At 36.0% G+C, this 20,100-nt stretch overlaps 1 protein-coding gene across 1 annotated transcript in view; it reads right to left on the reverse strand.

Annotated features, from left to right (window-relative positions):
• The window catches only part of KYNU (kynureninase), a 103,961-nt gene that overhangs the window by 70,373 nt on the left and 13,488 nt on the right, over nt 1–20,100 (reverse strand). Inside the window, 2 exon segments of the mRNA XM_081242004.1 lie at nt 1,902–1,984; nt 9,813–9,933. Of these exon segments, the coding sequence (XP_081098130.1) occupies nt 1,902–1,984; nt 9,813–9,933 (204 nt within the window).

Below are 20,100 nucleotides of genomic sequence, written 5' to 3' on the forward strand. Positions count from 1 at the left end.
CCTTCTCCCAACCTCTCCTCTTTCCTTCCCTTACAAACCCTCTACCCTAGACAACATCCTCCCCACCACACCGCCCCCCCACCCCAGGATCTCTGCTTACCCTTCTAGTGTGGTCTGGTAATATCACCACCTTGAGTGTGAATTGCTATCCTTATTGCCCCTATTCAAGAAGAGCCAGCTGGCATGTTGTCAGGAAGCACTATTTAAAGTGTGAATTGTTATAGAGCAAATGAATACTATGTAAGAACATTAAAACAGAGAGAGAGATTTCTAGTTGTGGCCTTTTCTTTTCCACTTACAGAAGTTTCTTTCACATTTCTTATAAAGCAGATTTAGTGGTGCTGAACACTTCTAGCTTTTACTTATTTGTGAAAGTCTTCATCTCTCCTTCAAATTTGAATGACAGTCTTGCCAGGTAGAGTATTCTTGGTCGTAGGTGTTTATTTTTATTTTTTTTTTTTTTTCCACCACTTTAAATATGTGATGCCACTCCCTTCTGGCCTTGCAGAGTTCCTGCTGAAAAGTCAGCTGACTGTTTTATGGGAATTCTCTTGTATGTAATTACTTGCTTTTCCCTTGCTGCTTGTAAGATTTTCTCTTTCTCTTTATTTTTTGACATTTTAATTACAATGTGTCTTGGTGTGGACCTCTTTGGTTTGATTTTATCTCTGTGATTTCTGGACCTGGATGTCTGTTTCCTTTCCCAGGTTAGGGAGGTTTTCAGCTATTATCACTTCAAATAACTTCTCTGCCCCTTTCTCTCTTCTCCTTCTGGGACCCCTATAATGTGAATGATAGTACACTTGATATTGTCCCAGGGGTCTCTTAAACTGTCCTTATTTTTCAATTCTTTATTCTTTTCTCTGCTTAGCTGGAGTGATTTACACTACTCTGTCTTCCAGTTCACTGACACGTTCCTCTGTGTCATCTAATTTACTGTTGATTCCATCTAGTGTATTTTTATTTCAGTTATTGTGTTCTTCATGTCTGTTTGGTTCTTCTTTATATTTTCTAACTCTTTGTTTAACTCCTCACTGTTTTCATCCATTCTCCCTAATTCATTGAGCATTTTTATAATCACTACCTTGATTTTTTTATCAAGTAGTTTACTTATCAACACTTCACTTAGTTCTTCAGTTTCATGTTGTTATTTGTTTGGAACATATTCCTCTGTCACCTCACTTTGCCAAATTCTCTATGTTTATTTGTATGTTTTAGGGAAGTTTGTTACATTTCCTGATCTTAAAGAAGAGGCTGTATGTAGGAAACTTACTATGGGGCTCAGAAGCACACTCGTCTCTGGTCACCAGAGCTATATTTTTTGTTTGTTTAATACCTTAAATTTCATATAAGATTTTAGGCAATACTGAATAATCAACCCAATTAAACAGATAACTTTTTTTGAAATGTTAACACATTTACCATCTAAAGCTACCTTGAATAGTTTTACCAAGAGTAGATAGAATTCATTATATACCAAAAAACAGCATCAACTATATTATTTTCAACAGCACTCAGCCTAATTTTTAAAAGATCACCATGAGTTAATTTGAAATGAACCAAAACATATTGGTGTTTTAGACCTTTAGCATGTTAAGGTTAATGTTTATTTTGCCATATAATAAAACCTTAGAAAATTCATTTAAGTTGATTTTTATGAAACTTATTTAATTATAAATATGTGTGTTTCTTATTGGTGAGCAAATACTAGTCCTAGAATATATAAGAAAAAATAACATTAGCAATAAGTCTTAATTAAAGGCATGCTTATGCCTTAGTATTATGGATTAAAATAGAAAATCAGGACATTCTTCAATAAAATTTTTACCTTATAACCTATGTGTATAACTAAATGATTATATCTTTATGATTCTTTTGGAAAAAATTCATTTTATACTTACCTACAATGTCAGTCATAAGTCCTAAAATAGTCTCATCTCCTATAATCCAAGGACGTTTCCCTACATCATGACCATAGGCTCCCCTGAAATTGAAAAGGGAGATAAACAATCTTAGTTTATGTGTGTCTCTGTGTGTATCTGTGTGAGTGTGTGTGTGTGTGTGAGTTTTCAAATATCAGCATTAGCAACTGGACATTTCTAAATGAGTGTTTGTAGTGTTTTAATAAAAAGCATGCTTTTTTGAAAACCAAAAGTAATACTTGAGAACTCTGCTTTTTAACTTGTCATTTAAAAAAATTTCTTTGATTTCCTTTTTGTTGGGGAGCGTAGGGGCGATTACTCATATATTTCATTATTTTTTTCTATTTTGGAGTCTAAGATGTTATTTTTTTCTCTTTTCTTTTGAAAATTTCAAGACTATTTGAATATCTTACTTGTATACCATACCATATAGTTGTACCTATACTAAAACATATTAACTGTTATTTGAGGCTAGAGATTAAAATGATTATTAATTAAATTTTAAAATATAATTACAATCTGTAAATTAAATAGAAGTATATAAAATGTGACTATACTCATGGTAACATTTTAAGTAGATAAGTAAAACGTTGCAATAATCAAAGCCAACACTATTTCTTGACCTGTTTTCTAGCAATTTCATCTATCATATTCTAGCTCAATTTTATTATTCTAGTAAGTATCCCAGTAGGCATAATGGAAAAAACACAAAATACGTAAGAGAACTTCAACTCTCTGGTAGTTTCTATCAAATGAGGAGGCAAAATATTTGAAAAATATAGGAGAAGAAATTAAAACAAAGGATCAAGAAGGGAGTGACTTTGTGTACTGTTACAAACGTATCTTAGGAAGCTTTGAATTAGATTGTTTTAAATTCTTTTGGAATCCAAAGACTGTGTAAACTTGGAAGAAAAGAATGAGCATGTGCTGTATGTATAGTGCTAATTGTGATGAATACATACTCTGAAATTAAGTAAGCTGGCAGTGGTGAGCTGGTAAACCTTCTCTCAGAGGTGAAGCGTAGCAGAACACACCACACTAAAATGTAGCATTGTGGTATATTGATCATCTTGAGCTGTAGGCACTTAAAAACAGAAAATGCATGGAGAAGCTTTCTTTGAACTTCCCTATCTGCCTAAAGACAGATCCTTCAAAAGGAATTCAGTTGTCATAAATCCCCTCCTCAGGAGTTTCATCAACCAGGGAAAATTGATTCTTAGCACAGAAGAGATTAGAAGTCAGTGACACCCCAGACAAACTTTGTCACAAACTATACCTCTTATCTATTCTTCAAGGACCATCTTTCATAGAAATCCTTTACTCTCCTCTAAGAGGCCTTCATCTCTCCTCCTCTTTCCCTATTAACATGGGATTTAAGCTTGAATTCTAAGCCACTTTTGGGAGTTACTCATTTTTCCCTGGGTATTTCCTATCTATACATGAGGTATTCATGTTAATACACTTCTGTTTGTTCTTCTCTTTTTAATCTTTTATTACAAGCTCTCAGGTAAAAACTCAGTAGGGTAAAGGAAAATATTTTTTCTCCTCTACAGAGCAGTGGGGACCTGGAAGGGAGGAGCCCTGTTTTTTAGCCCTTGCTGTTTTTTGCGGTATGACTACCCCCATTCACGTGGCCAATTTGGTATCAACAAAAATCTTGAATATTTAGCAGTTGGCTCCATCACATGGGATGAGACAGGTCCAGGGCAATATTGGGCCCGAGGCTACATTTATTAGAGGTTTATAGGGCCTAATTTTCCACTTTTATAAAAGTAAATGGGTTACAATATATAACTTAAAGGATAGCTATGAAAAACAAATAACATGTGAAAAAGATTGGTACATGGTACCCCTTTTCTGAGTTTTCTTTCCTAATGAAAATCTAATGTTAAAACTCACTTCACCAGCATGAGGTGTAAAGCACAACTTTTAAACTAATATTTCAATTACCATATAACCTGAGATGAAGGAAGAAGACTTTCTTTGAGAATAAGCATAGACTATAAGAACTAAGGAGGAAAAGAAGGGCAACTGTTAGTGCATATTATTCATATTATTATTAGATAGCCTGCAGCTTGCCTCTTTCTTGACTTCCAATATAAATACTAAAGACAAAAATCATTATCATTAAACAGTATTTAAAGGCAGATGCTTGGATACTTTTTTATTTTAATCATATAGAGTTCCATGGCCTTGCTGATAGCTCAATACATCTTATTACATTTAGGTAGTAAAATTCTATGTTCTGCCTCAGAGAATTTATATCTCAGAATATGATGCCACCTACTTCTCACTCTGGTAGACACCATGATAATAATCTTTAAGGATACTTTCTTTTTGCAATGCTTTTGTCATCTTCCTCCCTTTAAAATATCACACGCAGAGTCAGCTTCTTCATTTTGTCAGTCTCCTAACCTGAGATAGTGAAATGTATTTAGAAAGTGTTACCCAAATAAACTCAAAGTAAAGTGGCCTGTCATTAGAAAGAGCTGATGTGGATCACACTGCAGTCATAACGTACATATTCAAGTTAAGAGAAAGATTATGTTGTTCTCATTCAAAATGGCTTAAAATAGTTGCAGTGTAGCTGCAATCTTCTTTTACAAATGCTGGAAAGGAAAAGAGAGCATAGGAAAGCATTCACTCACTACCATAGCATCAATCATTGCCTGAGTGGGCTGTCCTCAGAGAAGTCTAGAAAACGGTATTTGCTCAGAAAATTAAATTTCAGAATATAAAATCTAATTAGGAAGTTAATAGAAATGTGGATCCTCTTTGAAATACAACTGTGATTTAACCATCCTACAAAATGAAAAGTGGCCCTGCTTTTAAAAGCTCCCCCCAGTAAGTGAATAAATAAGACTTCACAGTCTTCCTTAATGATATCACAAGTTTTTTTCTGTGACCCAATTGTTGATTAGCCAACAGAGATGTCAGGAAAAGCTCTGTCACATGTCATACCACATATTTTCTTATTCATACTGAAGGGTGGCAGAATATGCCACACTAAAACTGGCCTCTTTGGCATAAGGATTATTTTGCACAAAGCACAAAGAATGCACTTGAGGGCTTCCCTGGTGGTGCAGTGCTTGAGAATCCACCTGCCAATGCAGGGGACATGGGTTCAAGCCCTGGTCTGGGAAGATCCCATATGCCGTGGAGCAATTAAGCCCGTGTGCCACAACTACTGAGCCTGTGCTCTAGAGCCCACAAGCCACAACTATTGAGCTCAGATGCTGCAGCTACTGAAGCCTACGTGCCTAGAGCCCATGCTCCACAACAAGAGAAGCCACCACATGAGAAGCCCACGTACCACAACGAAGAGCAGCCCGCTCTCGCCGCAACTAGAGAAAGCCTGCGCGCAGCAACAAAGACCCAACACAGCCAAAAATAAATAAATTAAATAAATTAATTAATGAAAAGGAATGCACTTGAAAAACAGCAAATGCATGGGGAGGATATCTCTGAACTCCCCTTACCTGCCTGAAGACAGTTCCTCCAAAAAGGACTCAGTTGTCATAAATTCCCTCCTCAGGAATTTCATCAACCAGAGGAGATTTACTCTTGTCACAAGAGAGGAGACTAGAAGTCAGCACCACAGCCCAACTTTGTCACAAGCTATCACACTTCCCATCTATTCTTCTAAAGTTCCATTCATCCTTCCTAAAAATCGTTTACTTTCCCCAGAGTAGCCTATATACCCCTCCTCTGTCCCTATTAAGACAGTACGTAAGCTCTCAAATCTCATTGCTTTTTTGGATATTCACTTTTTTTTTTCCTGTGATGCCGTCATGCACGTAATGTTAAAAGTGTACTTTTATGCCTTCTTTCTTGTTAATCTGCCTGTTGTGTTTATTTCATAGACCCAGCTAATGGATCTAGGAGAGTAGGGGGACAGTCTTTCCTCCCTTACAATACACTTTTTTTTTTTTTTTTTTAAAGAAAGAAACCCATGAATTGAACCACTGCAGGTCTGCAGGAGCAGACCTCTCCCATGTGCTTTACCAGTACCTTTTCTTTACACACATTGCCATGTAAGTTAAGTCACTGTCTGCAAACCAGGCCTTTTGTTCCTAATATGTAATTCAGTGGGCTATTTTTCTCTTTAAATAATTCTACCTAATATGTCTCAGTTCTTAGAAGAATCCCTATAAAAACACAAATGTGGCAAGTTTTTGCTCCTATGAAAAAGAAAGAAATTTATTTATCTAGCAGATAAGACAACCCAGAAGACCTAAGATATAGTGATTATATCTTAGGGACACAATATACATTTCTCAGCTTACAATGTGCTCTTTAGGACTGACGTATCTTTCCTTCTAGCCGAACTTTACCACTATGAATATTAACCCATGTTATTCTCCTTTAAATAATGTGGACCATTGGTAAAATATATAATTTTAAATGTTCTCAAAAATTATTTAAGTTTATTGCTTATCCATCCTAGCAGACCCACAATGAACAAGCATATGATATTGTTGCTTCTTATTGTTTATGGAAGCTTCTTGCTGATAACTAATTATTATATATCAAAGAGTGAAATTACACTAAAAGTTTTCTATTTCAGAATATTAAAATTATCTAAAGATTATCATTTTACCAAACAAATAATATATTCTCCGAAGTAAAGTGTTATTAACCTACTTTAGAAATCACATACAGTTGAAAATGACTTTGGAAAATAATGATAATCATTTATAAAAAACACAGAGGTAAGTATTTTATTTTCATAGTTTTGCCTTAAGTAACTTGAAGTTTTAGAAGAAATCATTTGGGTCCTAAAGTATTTCTAAGTGTGCCTGTATCCTTGACTTTTCTTTAGTATAAATAATCAAATATGGTAGCCATATGAATTATAAGATTGGATGGCACTGTGACCAGTGATGGTTTATTTTGTAGATAGGTAGGTAGTATGTCTACAATAGGCCATAAAAGATGATGACATAGAAGATGAAAACCGTGAGCCAAATGTCATTTCCTACATTATAGGTCATGGATGGCCAGAGACTTGATATCAGTATCCCAGAGTAATATCTTGCTTAGAGCACTCAAATTTCTATGTTACTGTTAAGATTATAAATTTTTAATATTATTTTTTTTCCAGTAAGCAACTAATTTCAGTGTGCATTAGAGTGTTTAGTGACTGTGTAGCTCTCTTTGACTCAGTTCTTCTCAAAATCTCTCACTGATCTAGAAGAGGGGGAGACACTGGCCTGGCTTGGGTATCAGCTAAGAAGTAGGGCAGAAGTAGGGTTGGAGGAGATGAAGAGGAACAGATAATCAGATAGAACTCACCACAGTAATGGGAGGCCCTGGATCTAGAGGCAAATCAAATATATGCAGGGGAGGTTTAGTACAAAAACAAAAGCAATAGCCAGAGAGGGAATTGAAGGAACCAACAGGCCACCAGAGTGGCATGAAGTTACTTTAAACTAAAAGCATGTGGACAAACAGCAGCCTAAGAAAGAAACATTATCTAGACTTGAGGAAAGCCTCCTGAAAATGCCATTGCCATTGACCCACCGTCAGAGAAAAATGGCACTTAGCACTAGGAGTTACACATTTACTTTCCCTCCATTTTCCGCTTGGGGGGACTTCCAGCCCAGAAAGATACTGCGCATTATCATAAGGATGGAAAAGCCCAACAGAACCTTCCATACTTTCCTACTGAAGCCCTAAAACTCGCCCCTTTTGTTAAGTTGGTTTTAAACCTTTACTCTGGCTGATCAGTGAATCACTGTTTATAGAGTGCTTCTGCACACATGTGAAATAAACTTTTCTCCTGCTAATCTGTCTGTTGTCAATTAATTCTCAGGCCCCCAACCACTAGAATGTAAGTTAGTAGAGGAAAAGTTTTCCTCCCAACACGACCTTAGCTGGAAAAGGCCAGAGTGGAATTTTAAGCTAAATATTTAGGAGCAAAGAATAATGAACAAACCCATTTGAGATGGAAGATCAAGGATGGGATAGGGGAAAACAGGATTGCAATCATGCACCTCAAACACCACTGACATCGGGCTGGCAGGGCTATGATGTTGACTGGGCCACCACAGTTTACAGCAAAAAGACTAAATAAAACAAACTAGCTACCTAATCTTTTTCTCAGAAGAAGTCTTTTCAATATTTAGTTTACATTGCTTGAAGCATTACAGTGCACCTCCTTGCTAAATTGTCTGTCTGATGAAAAATAGGTAGAAGGGTTTAAGATTATGTAATTTTCTGTTGTCACAAGGTAAAATATAAAATTGAAAGGTAACAACGGTAGAAGGGCATTATGACAGAGAGACACTTTCCTGGAACATAATTGGAATACATGTCTTGAGAAAAATCAACCAGTCTTTTAATAAAGTAGGATAATCATAAGAATATGAATACAATAGAAGAGCGACATCTTTTTAAAATACCTGAAGGATGAAAATGCACAGTCTTGCTGAATGAATATCCAAGAGTCAAGGACACTCTCCAAAGTTCAAATTCAATCTAATTCTTTGGTATCTTTTACGTTAAGGCCAAAAATGAATATTAACCATTTTTATTAACTATGACCCTCATTTTTTAAATACTAAAGCCTGCTAGTGCAAAATGCTTCCAAATATGGTCATATTTATTTTTCAATTTATGCATAAATGTTATGCAGATAAAGTTATAATACGCCTAATAAACTATATAAAACTCTATTATTCTTGCATTGAGTTGTGAACTTACATTCTTAACCACTTAAATTAAGAAACTTTGCGATGTTATCTAATAGCCATGGTAGTAATCATTGGCATAGTCAGTGTAAACTAAACTTTATAGAAGAGATTTTGGTCCCAATGTAAAAGACCACTGGCCTAAAGAATATAGAAAGCTGGAAAAGACATTCTGAGTTTCTATAAGAACCAAATATCTTGCTCAGAATTCTTATCTGGTTTGGTTTCATCTTCCTGAATTTTCTTTTTGCCTGTCCTTCAGGTTTAGCTTCCCCTTCATATCTATTTTTCAGATTCTAAGAGTCAAAAAATATTTTTAAAATAGTTATACTATTTTTAATATTTTAAATATAAAATGTTTAAATATTTTAAAATATTTTCAGTTCCAGCTTTATCAGTAATCACTGGGGAAGGATAAGAAGTAGATAAGATTAGGTTATTTTCCTTAAGGGATTTACAATATAGGTAAGAATATGAAACTAATGAAAGTAGACACCTCTAAACTGCCTATTGTAGAGCACTGATTATTAATGCAATAGACATTCAGGGAGGGCTAATCAGTGGTTGAGAAGGTTGATATTAAAGAGGGTAAGCATTGAGGTAAGCAGAGAGTATGAAGGGTTTCATAAGCAGAAGTGTAAAAGCAGAACATAAAAGAAGGAGAAAAAAATGAATCCTAATTTAAGATTCTGGCATGGTAAGCTAAGCCCAAATGGAGCATCTTCTCAATAATCATGTTCAATTTGGGGAGGGAAGCACCTTCTGTTCCACTCAACCTCCTGTCCCCACCTCAACAATTTTTTATTTTCTTATTTATAAAAATGAGTATGGTAGAGTTTAGCCAAGAACTAATCATGAAAACACCAAATTGAATCCTAAATATTAACTGCCTTGTTAATCATTTAGAAGGTAAAATAAAATAATTTCATACTATGTAGATGTGTCAATTCAAGGGAGAACTTAAATTTTTAAATATTTCAAAAGTTTTACTATTGATTCTGCCACTAACTTGCCATAATACATTATTTACTGATCCTCAGTTATTTCATCCAGTATTGAATGACACAATCCCTCGGGTTCCCTCTGCTCTAAAATTCTAAGATTCTACTATACACCGTTCCAAATATTAGACAACCTGGCGTGATTTTTAAAATTCTTATATGAGATGTTGAATGATAGCTTTTGAAATAATACTTACATTTTGGCCCACTTATCTAGTTCTTCTTCCAGATATGTTTTAACCATTTTTGGTTGAAGCCCAAGAGAATTTCCCAAGAAATAGATGGCTTCTTCATCCTTATTCACTAAAGATAAATCAACTAAATAGAAGAAAAGGAAAAAAATACTTATTCAATTGATCTTCCATTTGGCATTGTTAATCCACTACAAACAATAAATGTAATTAACTCCAAGAAAGGTGATACATATCTTACGATTCCTCCCAAGGATAACATCAGGTTCTCTGAAAAATAATCTTTTACACTTATATTTTAAAATACAGTTTAAACAGATAGATGCTTTTGTTCAGATCTGTCATATTTATTATGCTCCAAGAGGAAATCTAGATTAACAGCTACTCCCAATCATAAATAGCCAATAGAAAAGAGTTAAAACCAGAATTTTTACAGAAATTATATCAGCCTATCTAGTCATACCAGAAGATTACCAGAATTTAGACAAGTAATAATCCTGGTGTTGTAGATCAGGCAAATTAAAAAAATCTAAATGATTATACATCTGAAGAAGATATATTGAATTTATAGATTTTTGTCCTCTTTGTATGCATATAATATTAATACATATGTAGGCAAAGATTGTTCTCTATATCTACTTTTTATTCAAATAAATCAGAACTTTAGTGATTTGTTTTATAATCCTTCCTTGATTGCAGTAAATGCAATTTCATTAGCAAACCAATCTATATGCTTAAAGTATTTTCTAGAAATGCACAAGTTTATAATTGTGTTCTATTAAATTTTATCTTAATTCTATGGGAAGAAAGATTAAGCTTCTTGCTGAAATTTGAATCATTTGGTAGTATACTTGTCTTTATTTAGACTACTTAAATCTTTGCAGGCTTTTTAAAAGCATACCATCTAATTCAATCTACTTTTATAGATCCTGTGTCAGTTTTTCATTAGCATTTCTTAAGTCAGACCCAATCAAAGAGGTGTAAGTACTGTTCACACATTTAAATTGGATTAATTAACAGTTCTTTGTCAATCTAGAGAACAAATACTGAAGGATTTAATTTAGAATCCAGAGGTTTTAATTGGTGTACCATGGCTCACATTTCAACTAAGCATTCAAATACATAGTTTAAAGACTAAACACATTCTGTGTGTGTCAGCCCTATCAACAACCCAGGAAGAGGAGGCAACCACCCAGATCTCTGCTCCTATTTTTTTTTTTTTTGTCTTGTTCTTTCATTGGTGACACTTTTACAGATAAATAAGTATTGGGTTACTTTTACTTAGAAAATCATTTTTAAAATGTGTTCAGTGTGAAAAAAAAGCAGAATTGTAAACTGAATTACCTCATCTCATGCCTCTGCAAAGCGTGGTTCACCATCTTCAACTATTTTCCTTTTACTTGGTTGAGGTTTTGTTTGTTTGTTTGTTTGTTTGTTTGTCTCAAAGCACATCAAATGTCACCATGTGAGCATTCAGTTGGCATTATGTAAAGAGGTAGAATAGAGTATCAAGAAAGTGCCTTGGTAATTACCCACAAGAATGAAGAGATAATAACACACCCCTCTCCAACCTAATGCCATCAGATCTTTACAACATGAAAGACAAACAGGACTTTAAGCTGTGGGGGCCTAGGCTTCTCTTCTCTGAAGAATGATAAGAAAATTTCTTATTAAAAGTTGGTACTCTTGGCAGTCATGGGGTTCAGGACATGCTACCTCAAAATATGGCACCTTGGACTTCCCTGGTGGCACAGTGATTAAGAATCTTCCTGCCAATACAGGGGACATGGACCCTGGTCCGGGAAGATCCCACATGCCACAGAGTAATTAAGCCCATGTGCCAAAACTACTGAGCCTGTGCTCTAGAGTCCATGAGCCACAACTACTGAGCCTGTGTGCCACAATTACTGAAGCCCGCGCACCTAGAGCCCGTGCTCCGAAACGAGAAGCCACCACAATGAGAAGCCTGTGCACTGCAATGAAGAGTAGCCGTTGCTCACCTCAACTGGAAAAAGCCTGCACGCAGCAATGAAGACCCAATGCAGCCAAAAATAAATAAACTAATTAATTTTTTAGAAAGTATTTAAAAAAAATACGGCACCTTGGCATATTGGATGTTTTAAGCTGAAGGAATTTGAGAAATGGTGAGTGTAGGAAGAACTTTCTGACCTTCACCTAACCAAGTCATAAGATACTCACATCATAAGATAGCTGCCAGCACACCCTGGAAGAAGGCGTGACTAGTATCCATATCAAATCTAGCTCTCCCACCAAAAGCATTGGGCACACACAGTCTGCATAGGGATGCTCCCACCTAAGAACATCCCTTCAAGACCACAGTAGGTAACTGTTTCATGTAAATTCATAGAGGCAAAGTTAAGTGAACTGAAAAGTCAGAAGAACTACCCACAATTGAAAGAACAAGAGGAAGCCATTGAAAAAACTAATAAAACATAAATAAACAATTTACCAAAGAATTCAAAACATTGATAATAAAAATGTTAACTGAATTAGAAAAAAATAATTGATCTAAACACTGATATTTTAACAAGGAACTAGAAAATATAAAAATGACCCAATCAAAAATAAATAATTCAGTAGCTAAAATAAACACATTAGAAGGAATGAATAACAGACTAAGTGATACAGAAGAATGCAAAAGTGATCTGGAAGACACAATAATGGAAATCACACAGTCGGAACAGCAGACAGAAAAGTAAATTTTTTAAAAAATGAAAGCAATTTAAGAGATATCTAGGATAACATTAATCATTCCAATATTCACATTATAGGGATTTTAGAACAGAGAAGGGGATCAAAAATGTATTTGAAGAAATTATGGAGATTGGTTCAAGATGGCGGAGTAGAAAGATGTGCTCTCACTCCCTCTTACAAGAACACCAGAATCACAACTAACTGCTGAACAATCATCGACAGGAAGACACGGGAACTCACCAAAAAAGATACCCCACATCCAAAGACAAAGGAGAAGCCATAATGAGACAGTAGGAGGGGCACAATCATGATAAAGTCAAATCCCATAACTGCTGGGTGGGTGACTCACAAACTGGAGAACACTTATACCACAGAAGTCCACCCACTGGAGTGAAGGTTCTGAGCCCCACGTCAGGCTTCCCAATATGGGGGTCTGGCAATGGGAGGAGGAATTCCTAGAGAATCAGACATTGAAGCCTAGTGGGATTTGATTGCAGGACTTTGACAGGACTGGAGGAAACAGAGACTCCACTCCTGGAGGGCACACACAAAGTAGTGTGCTCATCGGGACCAAGTGGAAGGAGCAGTGAACCCATAGGAGACTGAACTAGGCCTACCTACTAGTGTTGGAGGGTCCCCTGCAGAGGCAGGGGGTGGCTGTGTGTCACTGTGAGGACAAGGACACTGGCAGCACAAGTTCTGGGAAGTAATCCTTGGCATGAGCCCTCCCAGAGTCTTCCATTACCCCCACCAAAGAGCCTGGGTAGTGTCCAATGTTGGGTCGCCTCAGGCCAACCAACCAACAGGGAGGGAACCCAGCCCCACCCATCAGCAGACAAGTGGATTAAAGTTTTACTGAGCTCTGCTCAACAAAGCAACAACCAGCTCTACCCAGCATCAGTTCCTCCCATCAAGAAACTTGCACAAGCCTCTTAGATAGCCTCATCCACCAGAGAGCAGACAGCAGAAGCAAGAAGGACTACAATCCTGCAGCCTGTGGAACAAAAACCACATTCACAGAAAGATAGAAAAGATGAAAAGGCAGAGGGCTATGTACCAGATGAAGGAACAAGATAAAACCCCAGAAAAACAACTAAATTAAGTGGAGTTAGGCAACAACCTTCCAGAAAAAGAATTCAGAAAAACGAGAGTGAAGATGATCCAGGACCTCAGAAAAAGAATGGAGGCAAAGATCGAGAAGATGCAAGAAATATTTAACAAAGACCTAGAAGAATTAAAGAACAAACAAACAGAGATGAACAACAAAATAACTGAAATGAAAACTACATTAGAAGGAATCAATAGCAAAATAACTGAGGCAGAAGAATGGATAAGTGACCTGGAAGAAAAAATGGTGGAATTCACTGCTGTGGAACAGAATAAAGAAAAAAGAATGAAAAGAAATGAAGACAGCCTAAGAGACCTCTGGGACAACAATAAGCACAACAACATTCACATTAAGGGGTCCCAGAAGGAGAAGAGAGAGAGAAAGGACCCGAGAAAATACTTGAAGAGATTATAGTCGAAAACTTCCCTAACATGGGAAAGGAAATAGCCACCCAAGTCCAGGAAGTGCAGAGAGTCCCATACAGGATAAACCCAAGGAGAAACACGCCAAGACACATAGTAATCAAATTGACAAAAATTAAAGCCAAAGAAAAATTATTGAAGGGAAAAATGACAAATAACATACAAGGGAACTCCCATAAGGTTAACAGCTGATTTCTCAGCAGAAACGCCAGAAGGGAGTGGCATGATATACATAAAGTGATAAAAGGGAAGAACCTACAACCAAGATTACTCTACCCAGCAAGGATCTCTTTCAGATTCGATGGAGAAATCAAAAGCTTTACAGACAAGCAAAAGCTAAGAGAATTCAGCACCAGCAAACCAGCTCCACAACAAATGCTAGAGAAACTTCTCTAAGTGGGAAACAGAAGACAAAGGGAAACAAAAACAAACCCAAAACAATTAAGAAAATGGTAATAAGAACATACATATCGATAACTACCTTAAATGTGAATGGATTCAATGTTCCAACCAAAAGACACAGGCTTGCTGAATGGAAACAAAAACAAGACCCATCTATATGCTGTCTACAGGTGACCCACTTCAGACCTAGGGACACATTCAGACTGAAAGTGACGGGATGGAAAAAGATATTCCATGCAAATGGAAATCAAAAGAAAGCTGGAGTAGCAATACTCATATGAGATAAAATAGACTTTAAAATAAAGAATGTTACGAGAGACAAGGAAGGACACTACATAATGATCAAGGGATCAGTCCAAGAAGAAGATATAACAATTATAAATATATATGCACTCAACATAGGAGCACCTCAATACATAAGGCAACTGCTAACAGCTGTAAAAGAAGAAATTGACAGTAACACAATAATAGTGGGGGACTTTAACACCTCAGTTACACCAATGGACAGATCATCCAAACAGAAAATTAATAAGGAAACACAAGCTTTAAATGACACAATAGACCAGATAGATTTAACTGATATTTATAGGACATTCCATCCAAAAACAGCAGATTACACTTTCTTTTCAAGTGCACATAGAACATTCTCCAGGATAGATCACATCTTGGGTCACAAATCAAGCCACAGTAAATTTAAGAAAATTGAAATCATATCAAGCATCTTTTCTGACCACAACGCTATGAGATTATAAATGAATTACAGGGAAAAAAGACGTAAAAAACCACAAACACACGCAGGCTAAACAATGTTACTAAATAACCAAGAGATCACTGAAGAAATCAAAGAGGAAATCAAAAAATACCTACAGACAAATGACAATGAAAACACGATCCAAAACCTATGGAATGCAGCAAAAGCAGTTCTAAGAAGGAAGTTTATAGCTATGCAAGCCTACCTCAAGAAACAAGAAAAATCTCAAATAAACAATCTAACATTACACCTAAAGGAACTAGAGAAAAAAGAAGAGACAAAACCCAAAGTAAGCAGAAGGAAAGAAATCATAAATGTCAGAGCAGAAATAAATGAAATAGAAACAAAGAAAACAATAGCAAAGATCAATAAAACTAAAAGCTGGTTCTTTGAGAAGATAAACAAAATTGACAAACCATTAGCCAGACTAATAAAGAAAAAGAGGGAGAGGACTCAAATCAATAAAATTAGAATTGAAAAAGGAGAAATCACAACTGACACTGCAGAAATACAAACTATTATAAGAGATTACTACAACTAACTCTATGCCAATAAAATGGACAACCTGGAAGAAATAGACAAATTCTTAGAAAGGTATAACCTTCCAAGACTGAACCAGGAAGAAACAGAAAATATGAGCACACCAATCACAAGTAATGAAATTGAAACTGTGATTAAAAATCTTCCAACAAACAAGAGTCCAGGACCAGATGGCTTCACAGGTGAATTCTATCAAACATTTAGAGAAAAGCTAACACCCATCCTTCTCAAACTCTTCCAAAAATTTGCAGAGGAAGGAACACTCCCAACCTCATTCTATGAGGCCACCATCACCCTGATACCAAAACCAGACAAAGATACTACAAAAAAGGAAAATACAGACCAATATCACTGATGAATATAGATGCAAAAATCCTTAACAAAATACTAGCAAACAGAGTCCAACAGCACATTAAAAGGATCATACACCATAATCAAGTGGGAGTTATCCCAGGGATGCAAGGATTCTTCAATATATGCAAATCAATCAATGTGATACACCATATTAACAAAGTGAAGAATAAAAACCATATGATCATCTCAACAGATGCAGAAAAAGCTTTTGACAAAATTCAACACCCATTTATGATAAAAACTCTCTAGAAAGTGGTCATAGAGGGAACCTACCTCAACATAATAAAGGTCATATACGACAAACCCACAGCAAACATCATTCTCAATGGTGAAAAACTGAAAGCATTTCCTCTAAGATCAGGAACAAGACAAGGATGTCCACTCTCACCACTGTTATTCAACATAGTTTTGGAAGTCCTAGCCATGGCAATCAGAGAAGAAAAAGAAATAAAAGGAATACAGATTGGAAAAGAAGAAGTAAAACTGTCACTGTTTGCAGATGACATGATACTATACATAGAGAATCCTAAAAATGCCACCAGAAAACTACTAGAGATAATCAATGAATTTGATAAAGTTGCACGATACAAAATTAATGTACAGAAATCTTTTGCATTCCTATACACTAATGCTGAAAAATCTGAAAGAGAAATTAAGGAAACACTCCCATTTACCATTGCAACAAAAAGAATAAAATACCTAGGAATAAATCTACCTAGGGAGACAAAAGACCTGTATGCAGAAAACTATAAGACACTGATGAAAGAAATTAAAGATGAAACCAACAGATAGAGAGATATACTATGTTCTTGGATTGGAAGAATCAATATTGTGAAAATGACTATACTACCCAAAACAATCTACAGATTCAGTGCAATCCCTATCAAATTACCAATGGCAGTTTTTTCAGAACTAGAACAAAAAATCTTAAAATTTGTATGGAGACAGAAAAGACCCCGAATAGCTAAAGCCGTCTTGAGGGAAAACAATGGAGCTGGAGGAATCAGACTCCCTGACTTCAGACTATACTACAAAGCTACAGTAATCAAGACAATATGGTACTGGCACAAAGACAGAAATATAGATCAATGGAACAGGATAGAAAGCCCAGAGATAAACCCACACCCCTATGGTTAACTAATCTATGACAAAGGAGGCAAGGATGTACAATGGAGAAAAGACAGTCTCTTCAAGATGTGGATGAATCTAGAGACTGTCATACAGAGTGAAGTAAGTCAGAAAGAGAAAAACAAGTATCATATATTAATGCATACATGTGGAACCTAGAAAAATGGTACAGATGAACCTGTTTGAGGGCAGAAATAGAGACACAGATGTAGAGAACAAACGTTTGTACACAAAGGGGCAAAAGCAGCAGTGGGTGGGTGTGGTGGTGAGATGAGTTGGGCGATTGGGGTCAACATGTATACACTGATGTGTATAAAATGGGTGACTAATAAGAACCTGCTGTATAAAGAAATAAATAAAAGTAAAAAATAAAAGAAATTATGAATGAGAACTTCTATGGGTTGCAGTAAAAGTAGTTCTAAGTGGGAAGCTTATAGTGATACAGGCCTTCTTCAGGAAATAAGAAAAATCTCAAATAACCTAAACTACCACCTAAAATATTTAGAAAAAAGAAGAAGAAACAAAGCCCAAAGTCAGCAAAAGGAAGGAAATAATAAATAACAGAGAGGAAATAAATAAAATACAGATCAAAAAAAAATAGAGAAGATCAATGAAACCTAGAGCTTGTTCTTTGAAAAGATAAACAAAATTGATAAACCTTTAGCCAGTCTTACCAAGAAGAAAAAAGAGAAGACCCAAATAAAGAAAATAAGAAATTAAAGAGGATATATAACAACCAATACCACAGAGATACAAAAGCTCATGAGAAGAGTATGAACAGTTATATGCCAACAAATTGGACAACTAGAAGAAATGGACTAATTTCTAGAAACATACAACCTGCCAAGACTGAATCAAGAATAAATAGACAACTTGAAGAGACCAATCACTATTAGTGAAATTGTGTTTGTAATAAACAAACAAACAAACAAACAAAAACTCCCAGCAAACAAAAGTCCAGGGCCGGATGGCTTCACAAGGGAATTCTATCAAACATATAAAGAAGAACTAATACCTATCCTTCTCAAACTATTTCAAAAAACTGAACACCCCCAAATTCACTCTATGAGGCAACAATTACCCCAATATAAAAACTAAAGGGCTTCCCTGGTGGCGCAGTGGTTGAGAGTCTGCCTGCCGATGCGGGGGACACGGGTTCGTGCCCCGGTCCGGGAGGATTCCACATGCCGCGGAGTGGCTGGGCCCGTGAACCATGGCCGCTGGGCCTGTGCATCCGGAGCCTGTGCTACCGCAAAAAAAAAAAAAAAAAAAAAGACTAAAGAAAACCAGTACAAAAAAAGAAAATTACAGGCCAATATCTTTGGTGACTATAGATGCAAAAGCCCTCAACAAAATATTAACAAACTGAATCCAACAATATATAAAAAGGATCATACACCATGACCAAGTTGGATTTATTCCATGGTCACAGGGATGGTTCAGTACTTACAAATCAATTAGTGTGATGCAACATATTAACAATAGGAAGGATAAAATCACCTGATCATCTCAGTAGACGCAGCAAAAACTTTTGACAAAATTCACCATCCGTTCATAATAAAAACTCTCATCATAGTGGATATAGAGGACCATATCTCAACATAGTAAGGCCATTTATGACAGACCCATGGCCAACCTCATACTCAATAATGAGAAGCTGAAAGCCTTTCCTCTAAATTCAGGAACAAGAAAAGGATGTCCATTCTCACCACTTCTATTAAACATAGTATTGAAAATTCTAGCCACAGCAATCTGACATGAAAAAGAAAGAAATGGCAATCAAATTAGAAAGGAAGAGAGAAAATTGTCAGTATTTGCAGATGACATGATACTTTATATATTCTTTTTGTGTTCCCTGAGTGTCTGGAGTTGTTTTGCATTTGTGCCAAGAGAAGCTCCTTGGTTAGGATGTCCATTATTTGCTGGACCTCAGGGTCAGTCATGACTCATTGGTTCCCATCTTTAAATTGTCAATTGTCATGTCAGTTGTTCTTGATTGTCACACTGATCATTGCTGATAATTGTCTCCTGCTTCCTATAGCTTGAGTCCGAGTCTAGAGTCTTCTGGAATAAATCCATGAGAATGGATGGGCTCCAGGTTAGAACTTATTTCCTATATATATTCAGTGCCAGTGGTCTGACTGTTACACAACTTTGACATCTTGTGGGGTCTATTGGGCAGCTTGTTTAATATTTCCATGTTCATGGCCTGGGGAGAGTTCCCTTTCTGAAAACATTCATTGCATTTATTCTTTCTTCCAAAGTTAAGTCAGGTTTGACCTAAACCAGTCAGTCTTGTTCTTCTGGATATTTTCTGTCTGTTTACAATTTTTTAGCTTATTGAGGATTTGGTGTTCTGCCAGAATATGTATTTTAGAAATGATGCCTTCATATTACTTTTCTTTGAAGTAGGAGATGTCGATTTGGGCATAAGCTTTTATAATTTCTCAGTAGTCCTCTTGCATATCTCCCCATTGGTCTCCAGATATCCCCTTTTTATAAGTCATATTGTATTAAGGTCCACCTTATTGAGTTCATTTTAATCTGATTACATCTACACACTCCATCTCCAAATAAGGTTACTTTCTGTGGTACTAGTGGTTAGGACATTTAAATTTTTAGGGGACACAATTCAACCTATAACATCCTCCTTAAAGGTTCACTTGACTTCAAATGGTCTTAGAACTCAAGAGTTTCAGCTTTCTACAAACAGGCCTCACCTCATTTGTCTGGAAGTCTCATCTCTTGACAGAGGCTGTGCTATGATTGCTCTAGAGTTCATGATTCTGGAAATTCATTTGTTTGCTTCTTAGTAATTTCAATGCATCAAAAATGTCCATCACTCTGGACCTTATTTGCTTATTCTTTTAGTTC

Source organism: Mesoplodon bidens (assembly GCF_964165515.1).
Source record: "Mesoplodon bidens genome assembly, chromosome: 8".
Taxonomy (NCBI): Eukaryota; Metazoa; Chordata; class Mammalia; order Artiodactyla; family Ziphiidae; genus Mesoplodon; species Mesoplodon bidens.